The sequence below is a fragment of the Poecilia reticulata genome, linkage group LG2, assembly GCF_000633615.1.
Source record: "Poecilia reticulata strain Guanapo linkage group LG2, Guppy_female_1.0+MT, whole genome shotgun sequence".
Classification (NCBI taxonomy): Eukaryota; Metazoa; Chordata; class Actinopteri; order Cyprinodontiformes; family Poeciliidae; genus Poecilia; species Poecilia reticulata.
Window position 1 is genome coordinate 32,365,633 of NC_024332.1, and position 23,894 is coordinate 32,389,526.

The window sequence follows — 23,894 nt, forward strand, 5'->3', positions numbered from 1 at the left end:
ATGAAGGACTGCGTATTAGGAGAGTTTGGATCCATGTGGTGGTTCCCAAGAAAGTACAGCCTTTTGATTGTCAAAGTTTGATAATAGGGTTGTACAACATGTCAGTTAATGTCTCACAGTGGGAGGGGAGGAGGCTAAACAAATTTCAAAATATTTTTATAGCAGTCTGTCGTCAATATTTGACGGACTCCGGCCTGCCTTTGTCATTTTCCTTTATTACACCTTCATTCACAACCCACAGCAATACAATGTGAGTGACAGTGATTTATTTGTTGTTGTTCTATTTATTCACAAAGGCTGTAACTCAGATGGATTCTGTGAAGAAGGCTTCCTTTGTACGACCCAAGTGCCAAATTTGGTAAGAAATAAATATTTTACCTCTCTGTTCTTGTTTAAAGGCCACTAGCTGACACTGTTCTTTTTACAACATATTTTATATATAACAAAAAGAGAACTATTTGCAGTTTTATAATTATGCACTTTGCTGTGTTGTCATTAATGAATAATTCTTATAAAAGGGGCACCACATGGCTAAGTGACTGAGCAGGCGCATCGCACAGAGGCTACAGTCCTCAATGCAGTTTTCCCTGGATTAATTCCTGGCCCACACCATCTGCTGCATGTCTTCCCCTTTTTTTCTCTGCCCTTCTTCCTGTCAGGCTACTATTGAATAAAGGTCTCTAGTGCCATAAAAAAAACTTCTGAAAAATCCTGATGAAATATTTGTAGGTTTTTGGTTGGAATTTGCAAAAATATGTGTTCTCCTCAAACAGTCAAAGTACTGTTAAAATCTCAGTTTGTCATTGTTTATATCCCTTCACTTTTCATCTGGCAGGAACCCAGAGCTGTTCCTGAACCCCCACTTTAACGAAGTGGTCAGCACTGCAGATCAAGATGCGCCTTTGGCTCTCATAACGAAACCTCGTATCCAGACCGACTCTCCAAGAAAAAGGCTGCTCTTGGCAGCAACCAGCCCTCCCTACCACACACCCATCAACCTGAGCAGTGGCACCAAGAAGTTGCCCGACACATCTGCTTCGCCATCTAAATCTGCCCCATCAGGCCTTGTTCCAGCATCAGTTGAGGCTGCTTCAGTTCTGCACGCAGGGTGGAGGCCAACAAAAACCAGTTCCTGCCTAAAACCTGTGGACTTAACCAGAAGCAGTGGGTTTGATTTCCACAGCAGCAGAGGCTCGGAGGACTCTTCAGGAGACATTGAGGATGACGAAGAGAATAGTCTGAATTCTGGCAGTAGCCTTTCAGGTTAAGTTACAATGCGATAAATATGTTTCTGAAAAGAGCTTGTAGAAATCAGAAAAGAGAAAAAAAAAATCTGAAATGATAGGAATAAACTGAGCCTTCTCTGTCTACAATCATCCTCAGACTCTGGGAGCAATCCAGAGAGTGACAGTGCTGAGGATCATGGGAAGGAGTTCTTTAAGGCAGAATCACATACAGATGCAGACAGGAGTGCTGCCCTGCTTAATCTGCACATCTCAAAGCATTTAGGTGTACCAGCCACCAGTTCACTCCACCACCATGGCAACCTCACTCCTCCTCTAACATTTGCAACAGCAGGTAACAGATCTATTCTTTTACATGCAATATATTTATAAAGGTCGTCTAGTGAATTTTCAGTAGGAAAGTTTAATCACTATAAGACCCTCCCATAGTCTGTCTTTTTATTATTATTATTATTATTATTATTATTATTATTATTATTATTATTATTATTTGTGGTAATTAATTTAATTTTTTTATTTAGCAAATCCAGATTGTAAAGTTTATTCTGTAATACAAGCTGGATAAAATGAGCTCTCTGCAAGAAGCGTTTAGCTTTTGGTAGCACTCTGTATATGCAGTTTTAGTAATCAAAACAAACACTTTGCATATGCCACATTTTAGAGCCCCTTATTAAAACAGATGGCTGTATTTGTGAACAAAAAATTTGTTCCGATATTCTCAAATATCAGATCATGGAGCATGATTTTAATACAAATCCTACTTTTCTATGAACCTTTTCAACCCCCACATTAAATTCTGAAATGTATTCAAGTTCACTAATGAAAACCCTTTGATCTATTTTGTTTTGCTCTTAAATGTGTGTATTTTCCCCTTTGAGCAGTCTAACAAAATTACTCTGCTTTGACACAAGATAAAAAAAATCTGTGTTCACAATGCTATAGAGATATATAGAGTGCTTTATTACATAATGTTAATAGTAGTAGTACATTTATAAACGTATATAGATATATATTTTTTGTTTAACAATATTTAATAATACATTTAAGTAATTGACTAAAACCCATCTGGTTCCTTGTTGTCTAGAATTGTTTAGATCAGATTCACGTTTATGATGCTCTTGAATAAATGAGAAAATGGATTCAGTGACTATATATGTTTCAGAATATTAGATGGAAAAAAAACAGTTTTTATTACATCTATTAAAATTATTAAGGTACAACATTCATCTTCCATTTTTCCTCTATTATCCTCCTCTATTTTAAAAACATTACCTTATATTTAGTAAGTGAGAAAAACACTCATTTTCCCCTTCTGTTTTTTAAGGTTTGAAGAAGAAAAGGAGAGTCACAGATGAGAGAGCTCTGCAATTACCTCTTAAGTTTGGGTGAGATTTTGCAGCCAAGCCTTTGTTTACGTGGTTATTTGCTGAATCGTTGATATCGAAACCAATTTTTAGGTAGAATTGGGGCTTCTCACTAAGGTCTGCAGTTATTTTATGAAGAACATTCTTTGATGTATGCCCACTAATTAAAAATCGGATCTTATCTCTGGCTCTAATATTAAATTGATAAAAAATAATTTCAACCTCCATTTATTCCAATATATTTATGATAGGATATTAATATATGTATTTGATTAAATTTTTGTTCTTGATATTCCTCTTCAGATGGGAGAGAGAGACCCGGATGAGAACTGTTTTTGGCCGCCTGCAAGGGGAGGTGGCTTACTTTGCTCCGTGTGGAAAAAAGCTGCGTCAATATCCTGATGTAGTGAAGGTAAATAAATGCTGTGTCATGTAGCTGAGCTTCTCTAAAAGATTGAGTTAGAGCTTTAAATGTTTGAGTTTGAAGCTTCTGTTGACAGATGAGCTGAATAATTACAGCGCAGTGCTCTGTCCTCCACAGTACTTGGTCCGGCATAGAATAACAGAAATTTCCCGGGACAACTTCAGCTTTAGCACAAAAGTTAAAGTTGGTAACTTCTACAAAGGTAGAGAAGGACCAGAGGTAAAAGTTTTGCGTTCCAAGCTCTATTTATTGAATTTATTATTAATATAGTTAAGCCCAAGATTATTCGCACCAATGGCTGATTAAAATAAAAATATTTAATGGGATTACAACAGTTAACCCCACTTTCAAGTACTGCAGACCAACATTTTGCTGGTGTTTTGAATATGTTATCTTTGGTGATGAACTCAAAGACTTTAAGATCGGAAGTCCTCCTAAAATGTATCTCTCTCCTGAGATTTTCTATTGGCTTCAAGTTTTAACTGTTCAGACCACACTAAATCATTCACATCTACAGTTAGTAAAACATATTGGAAAGAAATAGTTTGAAAGAAAATTCGCCAGGTGCATGAATAATTTTGGACTAGAGTACATGTGGTCATATAAATAGTATTTGATGACATGTTGATCAAATGTATGACTAAAGCTGATGTTGACGCTTTACATGCATTTATCATTTATACTGATGTCATATTAATTTGATTTTATTTGAGCTGCTCTTTTTTCTGTTGAAAAATTATTATGCAACTAACTTAGATTTAATATAATATAATTAATTAGACTTTCTTACACAAGTTTGAATTCACCCCACTAATATTTAGCTGCACCTTGATCACATGATTTTTGTAGCCATAAAAAAACTTTTTTTTGTCACTTAAGATGTATAGAGTAGATCTTTCTCTTTTTTCTGTGGATTAGAGAAAGTGAACAATACAGAAAAAATCAAGCTGTACATTGTATTAGCAATTACTGCTGCGTTGAAAAAAATCATACATAGCTTTCAAAAAAGCTGCTGACCTCAAACGAGTCTCCATGGGTTCTTGTATTAATCATGCTAACTGGGGAAAAAAGATAGCTCTACACTATAATAAGAGTGCAGGTTATTTTACCCCTTGTTTGTTTTCCATCTCTGACTTTCCTGATCTTTGTCAGGGTTTACAGTGGTTCCTGATGAATGAGGAGGACATTTCTTCTTGTATCATAGCAATAAATGGACGGCGCAGCCAACAAACAAAATCCAAACACCAGACCGCAAACCATGTTTCTGCAGCCCAGCATCATCATCCTGCATATTATAGTGAACCTCCTCTTCAAGATATTAGTGATTCAAAGTTATTACGTAAACTGGAAGCTCAAGGTTAGTTTTGCATSACTGAAATAATCAGCATGCAGAAGCTGTTCAACTTTTTGCCAGTGTTGCTTTAGACCATCGTAAAATCCAAATATCTTGATTATTCTTTGTCTTACTGAAAACTATGTTCCACATGACTGTGGTTATTTCTAATTTCATGCTTTTTACTGTGTAAATTTAATTTTGCTTGAGTGCATTTGATAGTAGTGCAAATAATTCTAACCAGACCAGTTTGTACTAGGACTCCTCCTTACAATGGTAGAAAATCAGACCAGATGTTTGTGGCTTCTGCTCTTGTTGTTACAGCTGAAGACTGAATGGAAGAATAACCTTAATCTGAGTCTGAGCACAAAAATCTTGTCTTTCAGCATTGTAAAAAGTTTTGTGATCAATCTACTGTCAATATTTCTTTTAAGTCCTAGCTTTTTTAAAACCAGACGTTTTTTTCCCCCTCTGTTAAAATAAATAACTAATTAAAGAATTTTGGATTGCTCTGTTTGTTTTTTGTTTTTTTCTTTTTTATTTATGTATTCTTATATTTTGCATTTCATTTGATATTTTGTCTTGTTGCAGAAATAGCTCGACAGGCAGCTCAGATAAAAATGATGCGGAAACTACAAAAACAGGCCATAGCACAAGCCACCAAGGAGGCAAAAAAGCAACAAGGTAAACGGCTGCTGTCCAGTCAGACTCTCCTCTAATTCAGACTAAAAGTTGTGTTCAGAATTTATTCCTTTGCGTATTCCAGCAATAAGGGCTGCCGAAGAGAGGCGGAAGAAAAGAGAGGAGATGAAGATTCATAAACAACAAGTAAGTTTTTTTTTTTTTTTCTGCAGTAATTCATGTTTGTATGAATTACTCCTATGGTAATTTATAACACTGGGACTTCCAATTTGCATTAACACTTTGTAGACCTTCATTTCCCATTCTGCTTCCCCTCACTGCTTTCTACCATGCATGACTTAACAGTTAATCCATTTGATCTTGCCCTCATCTTTTCTCCAGGAGAAGATCAAGCGCATTCAGCATATCCGTATGGAGAAAGAACGCCGTGCACAGCAGGTTCTTGAGGTTTGTCCTGAAATTTGAAACACCTCCCATCTGCTTTGGATGAAAAAATAAAACAAAAACTACTAATGCTAACACTTTCTTTGCAAAAGTACAGTTAGATATGAAAATCCTCCATATGTGCTGAAGTTTAATGAAAAATACAGTATTCATTAATCAAGAGAAGAGAAGAATTTACACGGTAATGTGTAATACACCTATTTTACATTCCCTCATTAATAAAAGCTGTGAATTATTTCAGCTTTTCTAAATCAAATTTCAGCTGACACGCTTAGTAAGAGGCTCTTAATAGGATTTCATTAGAGCTGCAATCACTGATAAAAACATTGCTTAATTTGCACTCTCTGAGGCCTGTTTTTTTTTTCATTTTTTTTTCATTACTATTACGACAGTTTGGTATTTTATAACGGATTAAAAATGTGAATCTCAATGCCTAGAATTCCATATATTCAATGCAATGTTATCTGGAAACTGCTGTGTAGAATCAAGCTTACTAAGCAATGTACAGTGGAGAAAATTTCCTCTTCAGTCCTGTCATTTGATGGTGATGATGGTGATGCATTTTAAAAAATGTTTTAATAATAAAATAAAATAATTACTTTGCTGTTAGTGGTCTGCCCTAAGTGTTTCAGTTGGGCTGGATGAACTGTGCTTTGTGACAAAGTCAGACACATAAATGGCGTGACCTATAGCGTGCCTCAGTCCAGCGCCAGGTTATCTGTAATATGTTGCCCTGGTGCACGTAAATTAATCAATTAATTTGAAGTAGGATAAAACTTAATCACGCTTGCATCAAGCTGGATCTACACATAGTCTCTGGTACTGCACACTACATGAACCCGCTCTTCCAGAGAAGAAACCCACTCACCTCCCAATTGTCCAAGTAAACTGAATGGCTAAGACCATGGGAGATCCAGGCTGCAGTTTAATTTTAAAATATATTTGACACTATCAAAGAGAGCCCTATGCTTCAGGTATTTGGAGGGGTAAGGTCTTTAAAATCCTGACAATATTTACTATTTCTTTTGGTCTTTCTGTACAGCACTTTGGTCAGTGTAACAGATGTTTCTAAATGTGCTAAATGAATAAATTTGAACTTTTATATGATGTTAAAGTGACCGTACTCCTATATTTTGACCTTGTCTCTGTGTGTTTTTGCTTGCAGGCAAAGAGAAAGAAAAAAGAAGCTGCAGCCAATGTGAAAATGCTGGAAGCGGAGAAAAGAAACCAGGTGAGGTAAACTTTGATTGGTGCTATTTTGGTTTACCAATTCTTTTTACCCATTAGCCCTTCCTTTTCCTCTGCCTACATTGCTTACTGGAGGCATCGTCGCTCTAGCGTTGCTGTTTTCTGACTTGTCGTGTCAAAGTTGTTGATTGCCTTGCAGCATCAGTGTAATTACAAAGGAGCAAACTAACCTCATTTTCATGTACATGCTCTTATGATTGACGATGTCTTCATTTGCACATTTAATTAGTCAGTGATCTTTATGGGGTTGGAAGTTTGACAACAAGATTGTTCAGTACAATGAACCAAGCTTGCCTTTTCTGCATGCTATTTAATTATGGTCATTTATGTGCTCATGATTGGGTTTCTAATTGAATCCTTTGTTTGAAGGAGAAAGAGCTCCGTAAACTTCAGTCTTTCTTACAGAAGCACCAGGTATGATTTTTGTCCAAAACTGACAGCAGTATTATTCTTAATCTATATCATGTGTCAAAAGAATGTACGTTTTTTTTTTAGCTGTTCATTATTTAATCTTTTTTTTTTTCCTGTTCCATACTTGAATTTTTCAGGCTTTGGTTTTACTTGTGCTTTTCTGATTCCTAATTCTATGCCAAATCTTTCTCCCAGGAGCAGGAGAGGTATAGGCTAGATATGGTACGAACATGTTATTGATTTGTACATTTAGAACAACAAATGCATGTGCTGTATGAATAGCTAATATCATATTCTTGCCTCCGTCTGCATGGCTTTTCCAGAATAATCCACTGCACACCTCTCTGCTGTTGGTCACTCTGTAGAAATGCATCCATTATTTTTCTAATATTAGAAATGTACTCGGGAGTAAAATCAGACTGCCACTGCAAAACACAGAGAACATATGTATGTTGTGTGTATGTTTGCCATCATGTTCTCCAGAACGGTTCATCCTTGCACGAGCTGTTAAATGTAGCACTAGTAAACTGTTTTCTCTTTTAACTTTGAGTTCTGCTTCCCATGCTTCTTATTATTTAAAGCTGTTAATCATAATTGTCATTGACACTTACAGGATTTATCCCAATAGATTAAACGGTTGCAAATTAAGATGAAAAACTCTTTTCTGTTCACTGGTAGGAGAGGGAAAGGCGCAGGCAGCACATGATTCTCATGAAAGCTGTGGAGGCCCGGAGGAAGGCAGAGGTGATGAACTACAGCTTACATCTTATCCTTTCACACACTCCGATAAGGTTACATTTCATAAAGGAGAGTTAGTTTTAGCCATGCTTGTTTTTGAAAATAATAATTTTTTAATAGTATCCACAAATTTGAAAATCTTCTTAATTTACTGTCAGCTTTACACTTCTGCACTAAATTGTCCATTTTCATAAAATAAAATTTCAGTAAAATGTACCGAGCTTTTTAGTTGTAAAAATAACAAATGTTTTAAAATGCACAAGAGGTTTACATACTTACAAGGTATTGTAAATTTGTGTTTTAAACAATGTAGTTGCATTTTATCAATTTAAAGCCCTATCAAAACATGTAAAACAACCCTACAGTGCTTTTGTTGGGATGGTAAATCTAATTTTCTTTGTTGCAGGAGAAAGAACGTCTGAGAAAAGAAAAGAAAGCAGAGAAACAATTAAACAAGAAGAAGAAACTGGAGCTCAAAAGACTGAAGCAGAAAAAAGCGAAGGAGCTAATGAAGCCAAAAGAAGACATGTGTTTACCAGATCATAAGGTATGCATAATGTGAGCTGTTTATAAATGTCATAATCATTGTAATGTTGTTGAAGCTGCATGCTTGAAGATTTGAACAGCTCTTTGTGTACTTGACGACCAAACCACACTTAAACTGATTTAAATTGAAATGGAGGATGTAGATCACAACAGTGCCATCAAGTGGGTACTCTTGGTATAACCATAAACCAGATATCACTGCTTACACCATTTATTTGAAAAATACTTTGAGACTTATAGCAACGTGTACATCATTAATTTTAATCCACAATTTAAAAAGCTAAGAATAATTGTGAGCCTCTTGTTAAAATTGTGTTCCTTTCCCCAGCCGCTTCCAGATTTACCTGGTATACCTGGACTAATTTTACCGGGAAAAACATTCTCGGACTGCTTGATGGTGTTGCAGTTTATCCGTAACTTTGGAGCGGTTCTAAAACTCGGATTAAACTCAAACCAGCTCACTATAAGCGACCTGCAAGATGGGCTGCTCAACATTGGGAACAGTTTGCAGAAGGTGCAGGACCTGCTGGTGAGCATGCTGTCTGCAGCTGTGTGTGATCCCGGTATACCAGCAGGCCATAAGGTGAGGGCATGTCTTTTCACCTGTATCATTTCTGCAAATATTTAACTACAAGAGGCTGAAAATGAATGTCAAATATTCATATATTAAATGGAGACAGATGCACAAAAATGGCAAAATACAACATACTGATGTTCTTGTTTTGCTGGAAGACCCTGGTGACTAGATTTGGTCAGGAACTTTAGAAAATAGGATTCTAAAACTTTATATGTGCTGCGATATATATATTTTTTGACAAGAAATTCATATTGTGTTCTTACAGTCTTCCAGGAAACAAGTATTTTATGTCAGTTTTTATCCTTTGTAACTTAGCACCATTATCTTAGTCCAGTTGACTATCTTAGTCAACTGGTTTTGAATTCTTTGTGAGTTGGAAACAGCTGGAGATTAAAAAAAAAAAATGTTTGACTGTTTCAGTGCAAAACCCTGTTGGGAGACCATTTGACTAGTGTGAAGATCAACCAAGACAATGTGTCTGAGATCCTGCAAATCTACATGGCAGCTCATTCTGAACAGTCAGAGGTGGCTGCTCTGGCCCACAGCCTTGAAACCAAGGCGTTCCAGGCTCACAGTCCGTCAGATAAGGCTGCTATGCTGGCGTTCTTGGTTAACGAACTCTGCTGCAGTAAGGCTGTGATCAGGTAAGATTACCTTCAGATTTATTTTTTACAATTAAAGCAATGAAATTTAGGAAGCGTTTGTCAGAATTGCTGCTTCGCATTGAGATTTTCTGATTTGTATGTTTCTTTCCATCTATTGATGTGGATACCACCAATATTTATATCACTGAGTGAAGAAGTCTAATTGACAACGCTTAACATGTTGACAAAATAACTCTGTAATCTTTACTCTCCGTTCTCCACTGTGGTACTGATGGAGACTGTGGCTCATTCTCTGTCCTGTGTTTTCCTTCAGTCAAAAATATTCTACTATCTGTATGTATTTGATCAAAAACAACAGAAAATTGTTAATTTGCAGCAACTTTAGTGTTTTACAAAAGTCTCTGGAACCTAAACATCCTCTTTTGAAATCTATTCACGCTCACAAGTAAATTAACCACTTCAAAAATGATCTTTACAACATTTAAAAGCAAAAAAAAAGAAAAAAGTGAAATTAATGAAGGAATTAGTTCTCCATCAGGACAGTAAAAGCGGTATGCTAACAACACTGGAAATATTTACAATAACAAGTTCACTTAAGATGTTAGGCTAACTCATGTCCTTGACAGAAAAAAAAGCTTAATTTATTCGTAAAACTTCTTTGTTGTACCAATATATGTATGAAAATGTCAAATTCCGGCTGACAGGGACTTTCACCAGGTTGCATCAGACAATGCGTCTTGCTTTAAAGTATACTTTGCACTCTTTGATGTGTTAAAATGCCTCAGATCCTTCTGTTTTATTGTTTTATTATGAGCTACATAAAGGAGGTAGAGGAGATGTGGTATAAGGTTGATGGTTTTGCCTGATGTTTTTCAGCCAGATCGACAAAAATATAGATTATATGACCAACCTGAGGAAGGATAAGTGGGCATTAGAGGGAAAGCTGCGCAAGTGAGTAAATAAGTCATCTGCGATGTCTTATGGATCTTAGATGAATATTGTTACATTTGTATTGAAAATCAAATTTTGCTAACTTTTTGTTTCTGTAGACTTAGGAACATCCATGCAAAGAAAACGGATAAAAGACGCACTGATGGTGGAGAAGAGAACCATACCTTCAGCAGCGTCACTGTCCAGAACAAATGTAAGAGGAGGAAAAGCAGGAGCAGCGAAGAAGAAGAGGATGAAGACAGTGAAGACCAAGGAGAGGATTATGATGGACAGGAGAAAGCAATGAGGAGAAGGAAAATGAAGAAATCAGAGACGTATGGAGAGGAGGTCAGAAATTGTATCCTCTAAGTGGAAAATCATTGTTTCAAATATTAACCATCAGCCCATTCTCCAGCTTCACAAATATAAATTTTTCTCCTAGGAAGCCGCTAGACATTCAAGAGACATTACCGAACTAGACACCAAGATCCAGAAAACATGCAAGGTAGAAGAAGACGGTTCATGTCTTCATGATGAATGCCTTTACAGAAAAATAATCATTTGTTTTTTGTTTCAATTATTCAATTCACAAGGGGAGACTGTGTATTATTGAGATTACATTACACGTATTTCCCTGAAATATACCTGTAAAGTATTATAATTGGTAACCTTCAGCTTGTTTGCAATCTTGGTCTTTGTCTCCCAGCATCTTCTTGACATTAGTCTTGAGGCATAAAATGAAACCATAGTCATCATAATCACAACTGAGCACATAAAATGCATCACTCTGAGTGTATGTGTTTTTAAATTACTTGAGCTTCTCTTTTTGTCTTGAATTACTTTGACTAATATTCGCTGGCATTGTAATTCACTGAGATGCATTTAGATTTTCTTTTCTCTCTTTTAAGTTGCAAAATGAAATCAGTCAGAAGCTGTTTGAAGCATCTCACTCACTGCGCTCGATGGTTGTTGGTGAAGACCGATACAGGAGGCGTTACTGGCTCCTCCCACATTGCGGGGGCATATTTGTTGAAGGAGTAGAGAATGGTAAGCGTAAATTCAGAGTTGATGATCGAATTCTGAGTTATTGTGTTCCATATTTCCTAGTTGACCAAATGTTTGTCTTTCGCAGAGTTGGAGGAGGTGGAGAAAGACGGGGGAAGACAGAAGGCTTCTGTCAGAGTAAAGGAGGAGCAGCAGGAAAAGATCTCACAACAGAGGACAGAAAATGTTAAAACCAAGGCAGAGCGCCAGCAGAACGACGACGACAGTCTTCTCCAAAAGTCTTTTTCTAAGCTCAGCAAACTGTTTGAAGCAGCCAAAATAGGTCAAAACTCAAACGTTGATGCTGAGGACACCCATCCTAGTCAAGTTTCTATCACAGAGCCTTGTCATTCTTGTTGTACCCCAGAGACGGATAAAACTTCAGCTCCATCTGCGCTCAGTGCTGCCCAGCTCAACAATAACTGCATGACCTGCAGCCCTCAATCCATCCTGCCTGACAACCAGCTGTCTGCGGTATTGACTGAAAAAAGCAGTGAGTGGTTTAGCCTCCTGCCCCGCACTCCTTGTGATGGCTCTTCTGTGGTCTCGAACATCAGTTGTCCAGCTTTCATCTCCTCCTCGCAACTTGTCAGGACCGAATCCTCCTCATCTCTCCTCACCAATACCCCGAGGAAAAACACCAAAGCTGGGATTAATAGACTACATGCAGCTGACTCTCAGGTCAGTCATTATTTTATTGCAGTATCAAACAATTGGGTTTGCTTTGTTTAGATTTAGTCAGAATCCAAGTGAATGTTTAAAGGTGGCCTATTGTGCTTCCTTGAAAAGGTTAGGATAGGTCTATGGGCTATTCAGAGGGCTATTCATTCTTTGATAATGAGATTTTAGTCTGCTCAGTTCTGCCTATTTAGAGCTCCTTTAAGAATGAGTGTGTTTAGGGCCTCTTGTCACTTTAAATCCAAATAAGCTGATGCTGGCCACACCACCCCATCAGCCCCTCTTACTTATTTACTCTGGTTCATGAAAATGGCTACAAACAGATGTGGAATTATACAATATTTGGAAAGCAGAAGTAGAGCCTCCTGCACAACCAACAGGAAATAAAATGGTTTCTGGATGGTGAATCAACAGCAAAACACTTGTTTTTCCAGCAGTCATTGTACAGCAAATACAATGGCAAAACCAACTGACCAATCATGCTGGAGCTCTACTTGGGTTGCTAGATAATGGGCTCGGCTTCGCTGGGGTTGCTAGATGAGGTGGAGTGCCTGTGGATTTGTGACGTTACATTAGGAAGATTTTGCTCTCCAAACACCAAAAACCATGAACTTATTGTCCAAAAAAATGCTTGGGTGTTTTATTTTAAGTGCTAGAGGTATTTCTGGTTGCAGTAGAGACCCAAATTGATGTGCAACAACTTGCAAAATGTGAAATTTTTAAAATTATATTGAACATTTTTATTTTAATACTTAAAATGACAATTTTACTTTTGCTGTATGTAATGCGAAGTGAAACAAACTTTTGTACTGTGCATTTTATCATCTCAGTAAAGTAAAGTCTGGCATTCATATGAGCAGTCTGACACTGTATGACATGTTCAGCTCAGCAACAAGTTCCAGCCTGTCCCTCTCTGCCTCCTCTATAACCTCTTTGCTGGATCTAACCTCCCAGGAAGCAGAGGGTAATCGAGACGAGGACCTCTGTCTGGCAGATTGCAACGCTGTCGACACGAGTGAGACCACAGAGCCTCTGAATAACAAGCCTGCTTGTGCGTCATTTTCTCCTCTGGAGGTAGCCAAGGCTCAGGACCACATTTGTCCTCAGCCAGTTCCTGAAGGTAAGAGGGAAAACGTCTCTGGTATGTGGGAAGTTAAGTATCATGGACTAAAAAGCCATCAGGATACACACTGTGATAATGTGATAGTTGTCAGCCCGAAAAACTTGAAGAATCATTAAATCTGCATGCATGTTTTGGCAGAGATGCTGCGAGGCTGGTGGAGAATTTCAGATGTGGAGAACTTGCAGAGTCTGGTCAATTCTCTCCATAACCGGGGTATCAGAGAGAGGGTGCTGCAGAAACAGATCCAAAAAAATATGGAGCATATGAGCCAGATCTATGCCAACCGAGCAAATGGTAATTTAAACTTCTACTAATAGTATATGAACAAGCTGAAATGTTATATTTTGAGATGCACAAATTACATTGGTTTGAAAAAGTATACATATCACTTATTATCAAAATACATTTATTAAACAAGTCAGGGCACAAGTTGGGGATGTGTGTGCACGTGAAACACAAGATGGATGAAGGGTGTCGTCTCTACGAGGAATATTGGCGCCAAATTACCACAATGAGAAAAATGGCTAAGCTTTAGAAGCCAGATGAAGAAAACCTGTTAGTAGTTGCAAAAGACTTGCAGATGTTCATTGAACAATGACTCCAAACATACATGCTGATATATTTTCTCCAAAGAAATGCCTCAGAGAAGCTAAATACAAATACACCTCATTTTCTGGATCTTCCTTAGTAGTCAACTAATAATATAAAACCAATTATTTCGGTTTTGCTTCACAGTTGCATACTATACCATGCTGATTTGTTGGATAAAATCCCATTAAAATATGCTGAGATTTGTGGCTGTAATGTAAAGACATTCAATGGATATGAATACTTTTGCAAGGCTTTGCAAGTTGACTGTAGATTCTAAAATATTTTACTGTCTGTGGCAGCAGAATTTGATACAAAAGACCCAGAAAAGCAGAAGAGAAGCAAGGAGATTTTTGAAGGCTGGTGTGTTGAACAGCGAGCCGCAGAGGTGGACAGCAATCTGCTGCTGCAGGTAGAAGCTCTGGAGAAAAATGTCCTATCTGCCAACTTACACATTCAGGTATGCTGTGTCTGATTCATAAACTCCAAAATAAAATAAGATTCCTACAGCACCGTAATGGTTATAATGCACCAATATTTCTACTTTAGGGTTGGATGCCAAGGGAACCCAAGTACAACAATGACGATCTGGTCTGTTTTGAACACAAGCCCTTCTCTTCTGTTTCTTTGGACAACAAAAAATGGGGAGAAACTCGGCAGGAGAGACTTTCAGGCTTGTTGATGCGACGCTCCAACAACCTTCTTGACGTAGCTGTCATCAAGCTTGCAGAGCTGGAGAGGAACACTGAGCGAAGGTAGACCTCAAACTACACACCTCTGATCTGACAGCACAATGTGATAACCATGTTTATATTTGAGGTAATGTGAGACTATGGATGGTGCTTTGTAACTAAAAACTATATGGGCTGCTGCTTATTCTGTTTTAATTCTCCAATGAGTCTTATATTGTCTCTTTACAGCAACAAGCAGGAGGTTGCTCCTGGGATGAGACAGTGGCATAAAGCCCTCGGTAAAATCCGCAGTTCAGCTCAGCTGTCTCTTTGCATTCAGCATCTGCGGAAATCTGTTGTTTGGAAACAAGACGTCTTGAAAGTGGTTGGTTTTACCTGATATCTCTCTTTGGTTATACATAAAAAAAAAATTATTTCAACACTTAGACTAAGGAGCAAGTGTTTTGTAAACATCCCTAATAAAGTGATTTGTTCTGAGCTATCTGAAAATAGGCTGTTTTAATAAATTAATGTATTACCATCTGAAATGTTACAATCATGATAAAAACATTTTAATTATCATTTGAAACTTTGCAAAGTGATTATGCATATTTGTCTTTATATTTTTTGTTTTTCAGCAGTGCCAGCTCTGTCAAAAAGGAGACAACGATGAACTTCTTTTACTGTGCGATGGCTGTGACAAAGGCTGCCACACTTACTGCCATAATCCAAAGATAACCATGGTGCCTGCCGGAGCATGGTTTTGTTCTTCTTGTGTAAGCGAATGATTCCTTTTTGACAATTTGTTCTTGATTTTCAATGGACAGATGGTGCATTTTTAGATCCTCTAAAATCTTCTGTGTTCCGTCATTCAGGAAAGCGGTCAAATCCCTCCCAGCGGGGAGCAACAAAGCCAAACAGCTGGAGGAAAGCATAAAAGCAGTGAGGTAAAACAAAACTGTAAGCCATCTGTGAAGGGAGAGCGTGTCAGTGAGGAGGTTGCCAGCAGCAACAACATGCCAAGAAGAGGTTCCAAGGAGTTCAAAAAGAGGAAAGGAGAAGACAGCTCTGAGCCCAGGTTTGACAGCCTTGTCTCCTGTACAAAAAGGACAAAAACTCCCAAAAGTGAGCTGGCTGTGTGTCGGTATGTACGTGCACATTCAGAACATACAGCATTTGTCTTTCTTTTTGTTCAAGAAAGTGAAACTTAATCGAAAAAGGATGACCAGCTGTTTCTGCCCTTCAGAGTGCTGCTGGCTGAGCTGGAAGCCCATCAGGACGCTTGGCCCTTTCTGAGACCGGTTAAGCTCAAATCTGTCCCTGGATACAAAAAAATCATCAAGAAACCAATGGACTTCTTTACTATTAAAGAAAAACTCATCAACAACATGCAAGTATCAATATCATTGTGCCAAATGTATATATAAATGCGTATATACACTCCCTTTCAAAAGTATATATGTCCCTCATACATTTCCACATTACAGTAACAATTTTCATTGAGTTGGTCACATAAAACCCTTAGTTTTATGTGATGTGAAATTGAAAGTAGTGCATAATTAAAAGGAAAATGTTCTATAGTTTCCAATACTTTTTTTTTTTTTTTTTTTACAAATAGTCCGAAAAGTGTACTTTGACTAAACAGCTCTGGTGTATAATTATGCTCTGATCTAAATTCTTGCATTGCTATATGTTTAGGATTGGTATGTTCCTTCTATCTTGATGATGTTCAGTAATGTTCTCAACTTATGAGGCCTAAAAAGAATAATGTTCCAACGCAAAACTGAATTGAATCATATTTACTATTGGTATTGGGTTACCAGTGTAAAGCCAGTTGAAAAAATTTTTTTTATACCACTTCAAAATTATGCCCCATTTGAAGTTGATCTATCTCAAAAAAAATTATTAGAATACATTTAACTTTTCAACATTTTAATAAACTTCAAAGGGTTGGAATAATTTTGCAAGGCACTGTAAATAATTAAAAGTTTGGTGTGTAAATTAAACTGTTTTTTTAATGATTACAGGTATTTAAATCAGGAGAACTTCGTTATTGATGTGAACCTGGTTTTTGATAACTGTCAAAAATTTAACGAAGACGACTCTGAAATTGGACGAGCCGGCCACAGGATGAAGAGATTTTTTGACAAACGATGGACTGAGTTACTGCATTGAAAAAAGAAAACCCCCAAAAAACACCACAGTTGACACAGCAATAACCGTATTATTCTTTGTAATTAAAGCTCTGACTAACTTTTGAAAAGATCGCACACCTTTTGTTAACACTGATGTGCAGAGTCAATAAAGGTAACAGAAAAGACTTGTGGAATGTCTGGTTGTGTTGAATACTGCTTTATTTAATAAAATACACTTCATCCTGAACCCAGTGTTGTCAGAAATCTGATTTATCAAGTGGATGTATGTGTTTTTTTTAAAGATTATATTCAAGATCTTGTCATTGGTTTATTGTTTTTCCCAATTTTTTTTTTTTTTTTTTTTAGAACATGTGATATACAAAGTACATGAACTATTTGACTCTGGACGGCAGAACTACATGTAAACAGCAGGATTACCATCACATGTGAAAGTGAATAGATTTACCCAAAAAATTTGGCCACAACAAAACGCATGAAAATTAGCTTAGGAGGAGCAGCAGAACAGACTGGAATAATCCAATTCATTGATCATTTCTAGGGATCACAAAAGTGGCAAATTCACAGAAAATATATTGGTCAATGTTTCACAAATGCTGATCATACTTGTATTATTATCCAGTTTCAGAATCTGCCAAAATATGTAAAGCTAAAACTGATCTTCTGCCTGCTTTTGCGAACCAATCAGCTGATTTCAGTGACCCAAATTATGCAGCGAATTAGTTGTTTTTTATTTATATTTATTCTTTTTTTAGATTTGGTGGGAAAACACCACTGGATTGTATCTTTAAGTAGTTTTTAACTGAACTAGACTCTAAAACTATTTTTCACTCATTTGTTTTAACAGCAATTTAGGAAATTAAGGAGGAAAAATCATTGTATAACTCCTGGTTTCTGCTTTATTGAGTCAACTATAAACATTGTGTAATGCAATGACGAAGCGTCACAGGACTGATAACAGGCAAGATAAATTTTATTGGTGTGCTGTAGGCGGAAGCAAGGAAATGCTTAATAACGAACAAGGGCCTCATTTCACTTTCTGGACATTTGTCAGTTTTCAAGCAGAGACAGAACAGCAGGCGGAAAGTAGAATAGCTTCTTCCTGCTTGTACATTCGGACCATTTGCGCCACCCTGAGACTGATTTACGGCCAGCGTCGACAGGTGCCGACATGGTCTCTTTAATTCATACAATTCGAGATCATACCGACGAGATTAGCTGCTGTGCCTTCTCTCCGTCTGCTCTGGTGACCGGATCAGCTGATAAAACTCTCCGGGTGTATAGCACGGCGGACTTTAAAGAGTTTCCCTTCTCTCCTCTGACGGGTCACGGCTACGGGGTTCACCGCTGTTGCTTCAGCTCCTGCGGCAGCTATCTGCTAAGCTGCTCCACGGACGGCTCCATCATAGTTTGGAGCTCGGAGACAGGTGAACTACTCTCGGCAGTGCAGCACCCGGGCCGCAGTCCGCTCCGAGTCTGCGCGTTGTCGCCGGACTCCTGCCTCCTGCTGGCGGGTGCCTGTGATGGCACCGTGGCCCTCTGGGACTTCTCTTCCAAGACACTACGCAGGTATACTTGGGGATTTACTCGTTTCTGATGCCAGACCGTATTTGTCTGAAAGTACTCTTAAATGATATAGACATGTCCACTGCTGACACTGCTGGAAATGTGCCATGTTATCACAACAGTAACATTTTTCTTCATCCATTCATGTTTTTGTACTTATCTTAAAAAATAAACAACCTCTTTGTTTCCCCACTTGCTAGAGAATTGTAAAGGCCAAAACAAAACATACGGGCAGAAAGAAAACAGATTTTTTTTTGTTTGTTCCTATATATATATATATATATAGGAACAAACAAAAAAACAAAAAAAAAGATATATATATATATATATATACACTGCTCAAAAAAATAAAGGGAACACTTAAACATTTAAGTGAACACAGAAGTGTTCCCTTTATTTTTTTGAGCAGTGTATATATATATATATATATAGAGAGAGAGAGGGAGAGAGAGAGAGATATGGCTCCAAAGGTCAGCAGGAGGTCATCCAGATTTAATTTAGTTTAATTATGGATGCTAATCAAATGTTTCATTGAAGTCAGCAGGTCCAAAAACAAGCCTGAACCACAATAGTGTAAATATAGTGAAATAACTTTTGATTGAAAAATATAGAATTAAAAGTTACATCTTAGTATTTTTGTCTTACAAAAAGTCTAACTACAAATAAACCATTTTGTTAATGAACACAGTTATTAACAAAATGGGTTGATTGTAAAGTTAATTAAAAATAACTTTTAAATCACACCAAGATTACATGTTTTGAGCTATATACATGTACTCTTTTCATAGATGTAGTCCTGGGATAACTGTTAATGCTACATTTGAAACTTGTCAAAAGTTGACCTGAAATAGCAAAACAAATCACTTTATTTACTGTATTTGGATATTGCCAATCAACACATGATCTGTGTTTAATTATGTTGTTTTGTGTTTGTATTGAATATTACTGTAACTAGTCACAAACCTCCTATTCAGCCTAGTGATCATGTTTGTTATTGTACAATATGTATTTAAAAAAGCAGCATGTTTACATTTACATCATGAAATTAAGATTTTAATATATTCCTGACTAAAAGGGAAGGCAGCATATAAAAAAACCCCTGAAAAAAATTAATTGCTTTCAGTTTAAGTGTGGCTCCCTCCAACACTGTAAGTGACCCTCATCTGAAAACCTTCTGGAATCACCCCTGATGGCAGAGTCCCTGTTCTGTGTTGGAGTACTAATTAAAAAAATAAAAAATCTGACTGACACCTTTAACAGATTCAAAGTGAGACTCAAGGTTAGTTCTTAACTCGGAAAACCACGGTTTGACAGACGAACTGAATCGAAAAGCTCTCACACTTGTCGCTTTTGGCAACATCTCTCAGCCTTCTGCAGCAGATGGAGTCATCGTACAGCTGTCACAACTTTCTCCTCAGCAGCTTCCCCCTCCCTTCCATCACTGACAAACTTTAAAACAAGAAAATAATCCTAAAAGTGTGTTAGAAAACAATGCACTCATTCATCTAATCATTTTTAGGACACTGAGGACAACGTGAGTATGCATATCAGAAAAGTGGTCTGGCTTTTTTGAGCTAATAAAGTTTAGTATAAAAACACATGTATTTATTTCAGGTCAACTTGAGTTCAGACAACCTGTACCGTATTTTCCGCACTATAAGGCGCACCTAAAAACCTTCAATTTCCTCAAAAGCCGACAGTGCGCCTTATAATCCGTGGGCCTTATATATGGACCAATATTGAGCCACAACAGGTCTAGCAACTACGGTAAGCAGCTGCCAACTTCATTTTCGCCTGTAGAAGAAGAAGCGCGAGTTGCATGCTGGGATAGTTGTCAGAACGCTGGTTTGTAGTCTATTACTAAAGTTTGACTTACCTACCAACCGCCTAGAATCAGATCGTCTGCAGGTCACTTTAGCACCGCGTTCTCCACGAACATGCTGTGCGCGAACGGAGAAGGGTGACCATCGTCCGGCCACGCCCCGGCCCAGTCGCGGAAGGCTCTCCTCGCCGACCGGAGTCGACTGTTTTGACATTATTATAAGTGCTGCTCCATCTAGTGGATGCATAACGTCACTCCAACCTCTACTGTAGCGTCTATGTTATGCGCCTTATAATGCGGTGCGCCTTATATATAAAAAAAAAAGTTTTAAAAATGGGCCATTCATTGAAGGTGCGCCTTATAATCCGGTGCGCCTTATAGTGTGGAAAATAAGAAACTTATTTTCAAGAAAAATTAATGGTTCCTCCTCATCAGAACTCTTATTGAGGCTCTGTCATCACTGATTAAGCCTCTCATCTCAACAGAACAGCACAAGGTCAAACATCTTTACCAACAGTCTTCTTTATCTTTTAAACAAACTGCTCTAATAATTTTCTCCTGCAGATGTGCTGCAGCAAGTGAAGCCAGCATTGTGGCCTGCAGTTTCTCCCCCTGCAGTCAGGTTTTTGTGACCGGCTGTACCCAAGGAGACCTCAAACTCTGGGATGATCACATCAGCCTTCTGCTTGCTCAGAAAGACGCCCACGATTTGGGCGTCACCTGCTGCAGCTTCGCATCTCACTTCAAAATTGGTGAGTTAAGTAAACTTGAAATAACTTTAAAAAATCTGTTGCAAAAAATGTGCATACCTGTATATTATGGAAGGTAAAGATTTCTTAATACAAAGATATGGAAATTGTTTACATATTCTTTGAAGGCATTTCTTTTTTTTGAGTCAATAGTTATCATAATATAAACATAGTTTTACAAAAGTGGACTGCCAAACTGAATAAAAAAGATCCTTCAACAAAACACACCTTTTAAGGGTGTGTACACTTTTACATCACAAAGACCTGCCATTTTACCAGGAATGAGAACTATTGTTCTTAAGATTATAAAATGAACCTCATGTGTTTTACAGCTCAAGTCATGTTCCACTTATTTACCTACTCCTCTGACAAAATTGTGATGGGGAGCTTGGTGTTCTCAGTATTTGTTAAAAATCCAACGCTGTTTTTAGTCCACTAATCAAAACATTACTTCTTTTTTAAAGGATACTGCTGGTTAGTGGTTTCTGTACCAACATGCTGTCATAACATATTTGTCTTCCTCTGTTGCTGGTTTGATCAAGCATGAACACTGAGTTTTTTTCTCCACTTACTCTGCAGAAGACTCCTGTGTGGAGCTTCGACTGGCCTCCTGTGGACAGGACAGTCTTCTGAAAATATGGATTGTTTCTCAGCGTGAGGGAGCAGGTATGGTGACCCCCCTCAAGTCCTGCATGCTTCCTCAGCCAAACACTCCTTTAATCTATTGTCCAGGACACAGAGAGACAGAGAGACAGAGAGAGAGAGAGAGAGAGAGAGAGAGAGAGAGAGAGACAGAGAGAGAGAGACAGAGAGAGAGAGACAGAGAGAGAGAGAGAGAGAGAGAGAGAGAGAGAGAGAGAGAGAGAGAAACACCCTGCTGACTGGGACAACCTTGATATCTCTCTCTGCTGAATACAATCATTTTATGGTCTTTAAATCAGAGATGGACTCATTAATAATGTATTAAGACTTCCTCCTGAAACGCAGCAGCACTGGGGCATTCTCTGTTATCCGTGTGTGTCCATATGCAGATGATCTGGAAGGTCACCAGGTGCAAACAGACACATTTTGTTGCTCAAGCTCCAGCAGAGGAAGCAGACTTCACACGTCCTTCACGGGTTGTATAACCAGGTTACAAGGTGCATTTTCGTTATGTGCTTGGGCATACAACGGTGCTAGTTCCTTTGATGCGTTGCCGTGGTAACGGTCATTCTCTGGAGGGTTTGTTGGCCCGCATGGCAACCCAAGTCCATGGTGATAAAAAAAATATATATATATATATATATATATATTTCTTTTTTTCCTTCTTCTTTTGTCTTCTAAGCGAGATGTTGAAGGACTCTCAAACTGGTTTGTCCTTGTTTCAATTCTTTGAAATGCTGTTTCTCAGACATGAGACTGCAACTGTCCTGCATTGAAGAAAAGTGGATTTATTCTTTTGCATGACTATGAAACAGGAATTACAGCATAAGGTGATGAAAAGAAGCAACTGGTCAATTTTAAAGCTGGGATTTCTCCCTTTGTGRCACATTACTTTTGAACATTTTGACTTGCAGCTGATGAAATCCCAACATAAACCTTCGAAAGCTAGCACACTGAACCATTTCAAAAGGGATTACTATAATGCTTATTGTAGCCTACGCAAATGACAGTTGTCCAGCAGACAATCCCACCCTCCCTAAGCTGCCTGTTTAGAGTGCTCTCTCAAAGCATATTAGTGGAAAGTTGAGTGGAAGGAAAACGTGTGGCACTGTAGGGTTTAGATGTGATGACACTCAAATATGAGCGCACATAATTATGCATACATAATTTTCACATTAAAATTTTTAATTGTTATTTCATTTCTGGTTTCCATTAGTATAATCAACACAATTAAGAAAAATAAATTATATCAGTTTATATGTACAATAAGTGAGTTTCACTCTTTGAGGTGCAACACAGAAACCGTGCAGCATTCCATTGATAATCTTATTAAAGTAAAACACCAAAGAGGAGAAATGTAGTTTTATCTTTTTTCATCCACCAATTATCTGTTTTATACCCAAGGAATGTTACTCTATTCACGGTTAAGGAGGAGCAGGCAGATCCCTGCTCCCTCTGGCCGTAGAAGAAGCGCCTCTCTGGTTCATTACTACTGTCGGAGATACAGACTACCATGCATACTCATACTAACGCCTACAGCGGATCTCAAAATACTGGTGAATAAAACATGTCTTTTGACTGTTCAAGGAAGCTGAAAAAGGCAAGACTGAACAACTCTGCAGGAAAACAGATTAATTCAGGGATGCCAAAAATCCCCTGAAGATGGTTTTTCAATTAGTTATAAGCCATTTTAAAATTTGACTTGAAATGTGTTCAGTTTATTCCCCAAATAGTAAAAATCTTTCAACTCTGGACAGCTGACAGCAGGTGGCAGAGCTGCAGCATAGAGGAGAGTTAGCAGAGAAATTATAACTTTTTTATATATATACAGGTCCTTCTCAAAAAATTTGCATATTGTGATAAAGTTAATTATTTTCCATAATGTAATGACAAAAATTAAACTGTCATATATTTTAGATTCATTGCACACCAACTGAAATATTTCAGGTCTTTTATTGTTTTAATACTGATGATTTTGGCATACAGCTCATGAAAACCTAAAATCCCTGTCTCAAAAAATTAGCATATCATGAAAAGTTCTCTGAACGAGCAGTTAACCTAATCATCTGAATCAACTAAACACCTGCAAAAGATTCCTGAAGCTTTTAAAAACTCCCAGCCTGGTTCATTACTCAAAACTGCAACTGCTGCTGTCAGGTTGGCAGTCCTGACAGCAGCGTCAATGATGGGCGTCAATGATGTCCAGAAGGCCATCATTGACGCCCTCAAGCAAGAGGGTAAAACACAGAAAGACATTTCTGAACGAATAGGCTTTTCCCAGAGTGCTGTATCAAGGCACCTCAGTGGGAAGTCTGTGGGAAGGAAAAAGTGTGGCAGAAAACGCTGCACAAC

At 37.8% G+C, this 23,894-nt stretch overlaps 2 protein-coding genes across 9 annotated transcripts in view; both read left to right on the forward strand.

The window, feature by feature from the left end:
- The window catches only part of baz2bb (bromodomain adjacent to zinc finger domain, 2Bb), a 32,937-nt gene extending 15,945 nt beyond the window's left edge, over nucleotides 1-16,992 (forward strand). Inside the window, exons 7-38 of one of the 6 annotated variants that reach the window (XM_008404009.2) lie at nucleotides 297-358; nucleotides 836-1,263; nucleotides 1,384-1,578; nucleotides 2,569-2,629; nucleotides 2,912-3,020; nucleotides 3,150-3,251; nucleotides 4,185-4,389; nucleotides 4,957-5,049; nucleotides 5,132-5,193; nucleotides 5,389-5,454; nucleotides 6,617-6,682; nucleotides 7,069-7,113; nucleotides 7,306-7,332; nucleotides 7,789-7,854; nucleotides 8,255-8,395; nucleotides 8,723-8,977; nucleotides 9,392-9,615; nucleotides 10,453-10,527; nucleotides 10,626-10,854; nucleotides 10,949-11,011; nucleotides 11,415-11,553; nucleotides 11,639-11,833; nucleotides 11,918-12,231; nucleotides 13,183-13,348; nucleotides 13,490-13,645; nucleotides 14,242-14,399; nucleotides 14,489-14,694; nucleotides 14,860-14,995; nucleotides 15,249-15,386; nucleotides 15,486-15,754; nucleotides 15,857-16,000; nucleotides 16,638-16,992. In XM_008404009.2, coding sequence (XP_008402231.1) covers nucleotides 297-358; nucleotides 836-1,263; nucleotides 1,384-1,578; nucleotides 2,569-2,629; nucleotides 2,912-3,020; nucleotides 3,150-3,251; nucleotides 4,185-4,389; nucleotides 4,957-5,049; nucleotides 5,132-5,193; nucleotides 5,389-5,454; nucleotides 6,617-6,682; nucleotides 7,069-7,113; nucleotides 7,306-7,332; nucleotides 7,789-7,854; nucleotides 8,255-8,395; nucleotides 8,723-8,977; nucleotides 9,392-9,615; nucleotides 10,453-10,527; nucleotides 10,626-10,854; nucleotides 10,949-11,011; nucleotides 11,415-11,553; nucleotides 11,639-11,833; nucleotides 11,918-12,231; nucleotides 13,183-13,348; nucleotides 13,490-13,645; nucleotides 14,242-14,399; nucleotides 14,489-14,694; nucleotides 14,860-14,995; nucleotides 15,249-15,386; nucleotides 15,486-15,754; nucleotides 15,857-16,000; nucleotides 16,638-16,785 — 4,743 coding nt within the window. In that variant the 3' untranslated portion in view covers nucleotides 16,786-16,992. Of the gene's footprint in view, nucleotides 1-296; nucleotides 359-835; nucleotides 1,264-1,383; nucleotides 1,579-2,568; nucleotides 2,630-2,911; nucleotides 3,021-3,149; nucleotides 3,252-4,184; nucleotides 4,390-4,956; nucleotides 5,050-5,131; nucleotides 5,194-5,388; nucleotides 5,455-6,616; nucleotides 6,683-7,068; nucleotides 7,114-7,305; nucleotides 7,333-7,788; nucleotides 7,855-8,254; nucleotides 8,396-8,722; nucleotides 8,978-9,391; nucleotides 9,616-10,452; nucleotides 10,528-10,625; nucleotides 10,855-10,948; nucleotides 11,012-11,414; nucleotides 11,554-11,638; nucleotides 12,232-13,182; nucleotides 13,349-13,489; nucleotides 13,646-14,241; nucleotides 14,400-14,488; nucleotides 14,695-14,859; nucleotides 14,996-15,248; nucleotides 15,387-15,485; nucleotides 15,755-15,856; nucleotides 16,001-16,637 lie in introns of all 6 variants that reach the window. The other 5 variants (XM_008404007.2, XM_008404005.2, XM_008404006.2 and 2 more) reach the window with 5 other exon arrangements.
- Nucleotides 16,993-17,178: 186 nt separating this feature from the next.
- Nucleotides 17,179-23,894, forward strand: part of LOC103461690 (WD repeat, SAM and U-box domain-containing protein 1-like) — an 18,996-nt gene continuing 12,280 nt past the window's right edge. Inside the window, exons 1-3 of one of the 3 annotated variants that reach the window (XM_017302425.1) lie at nucleotides 17,179-18,332; nucleotides 20,716-20,903; nucleotides 21,480-21,566. In XM_017302425.1, the coding sequence (XP_017157914.1) occupies nucleotides 17,935-18,332; nucleotides 20,716-20,903; nucleotides 21,480-21,566 (673 nt within the window). In that variant the 5' untranslated portion in view covers nucleotides 17,179-17,934. The remainder of the gene's footprint in view (nucleotides 18,333-20,715; nucleotides 20,904-21,479; nucleotides 21,567-23,894) is intronic. The other 2 variants (XM_017302429.1, XM_017302427.1) reach the window with 2 other exon arrangements.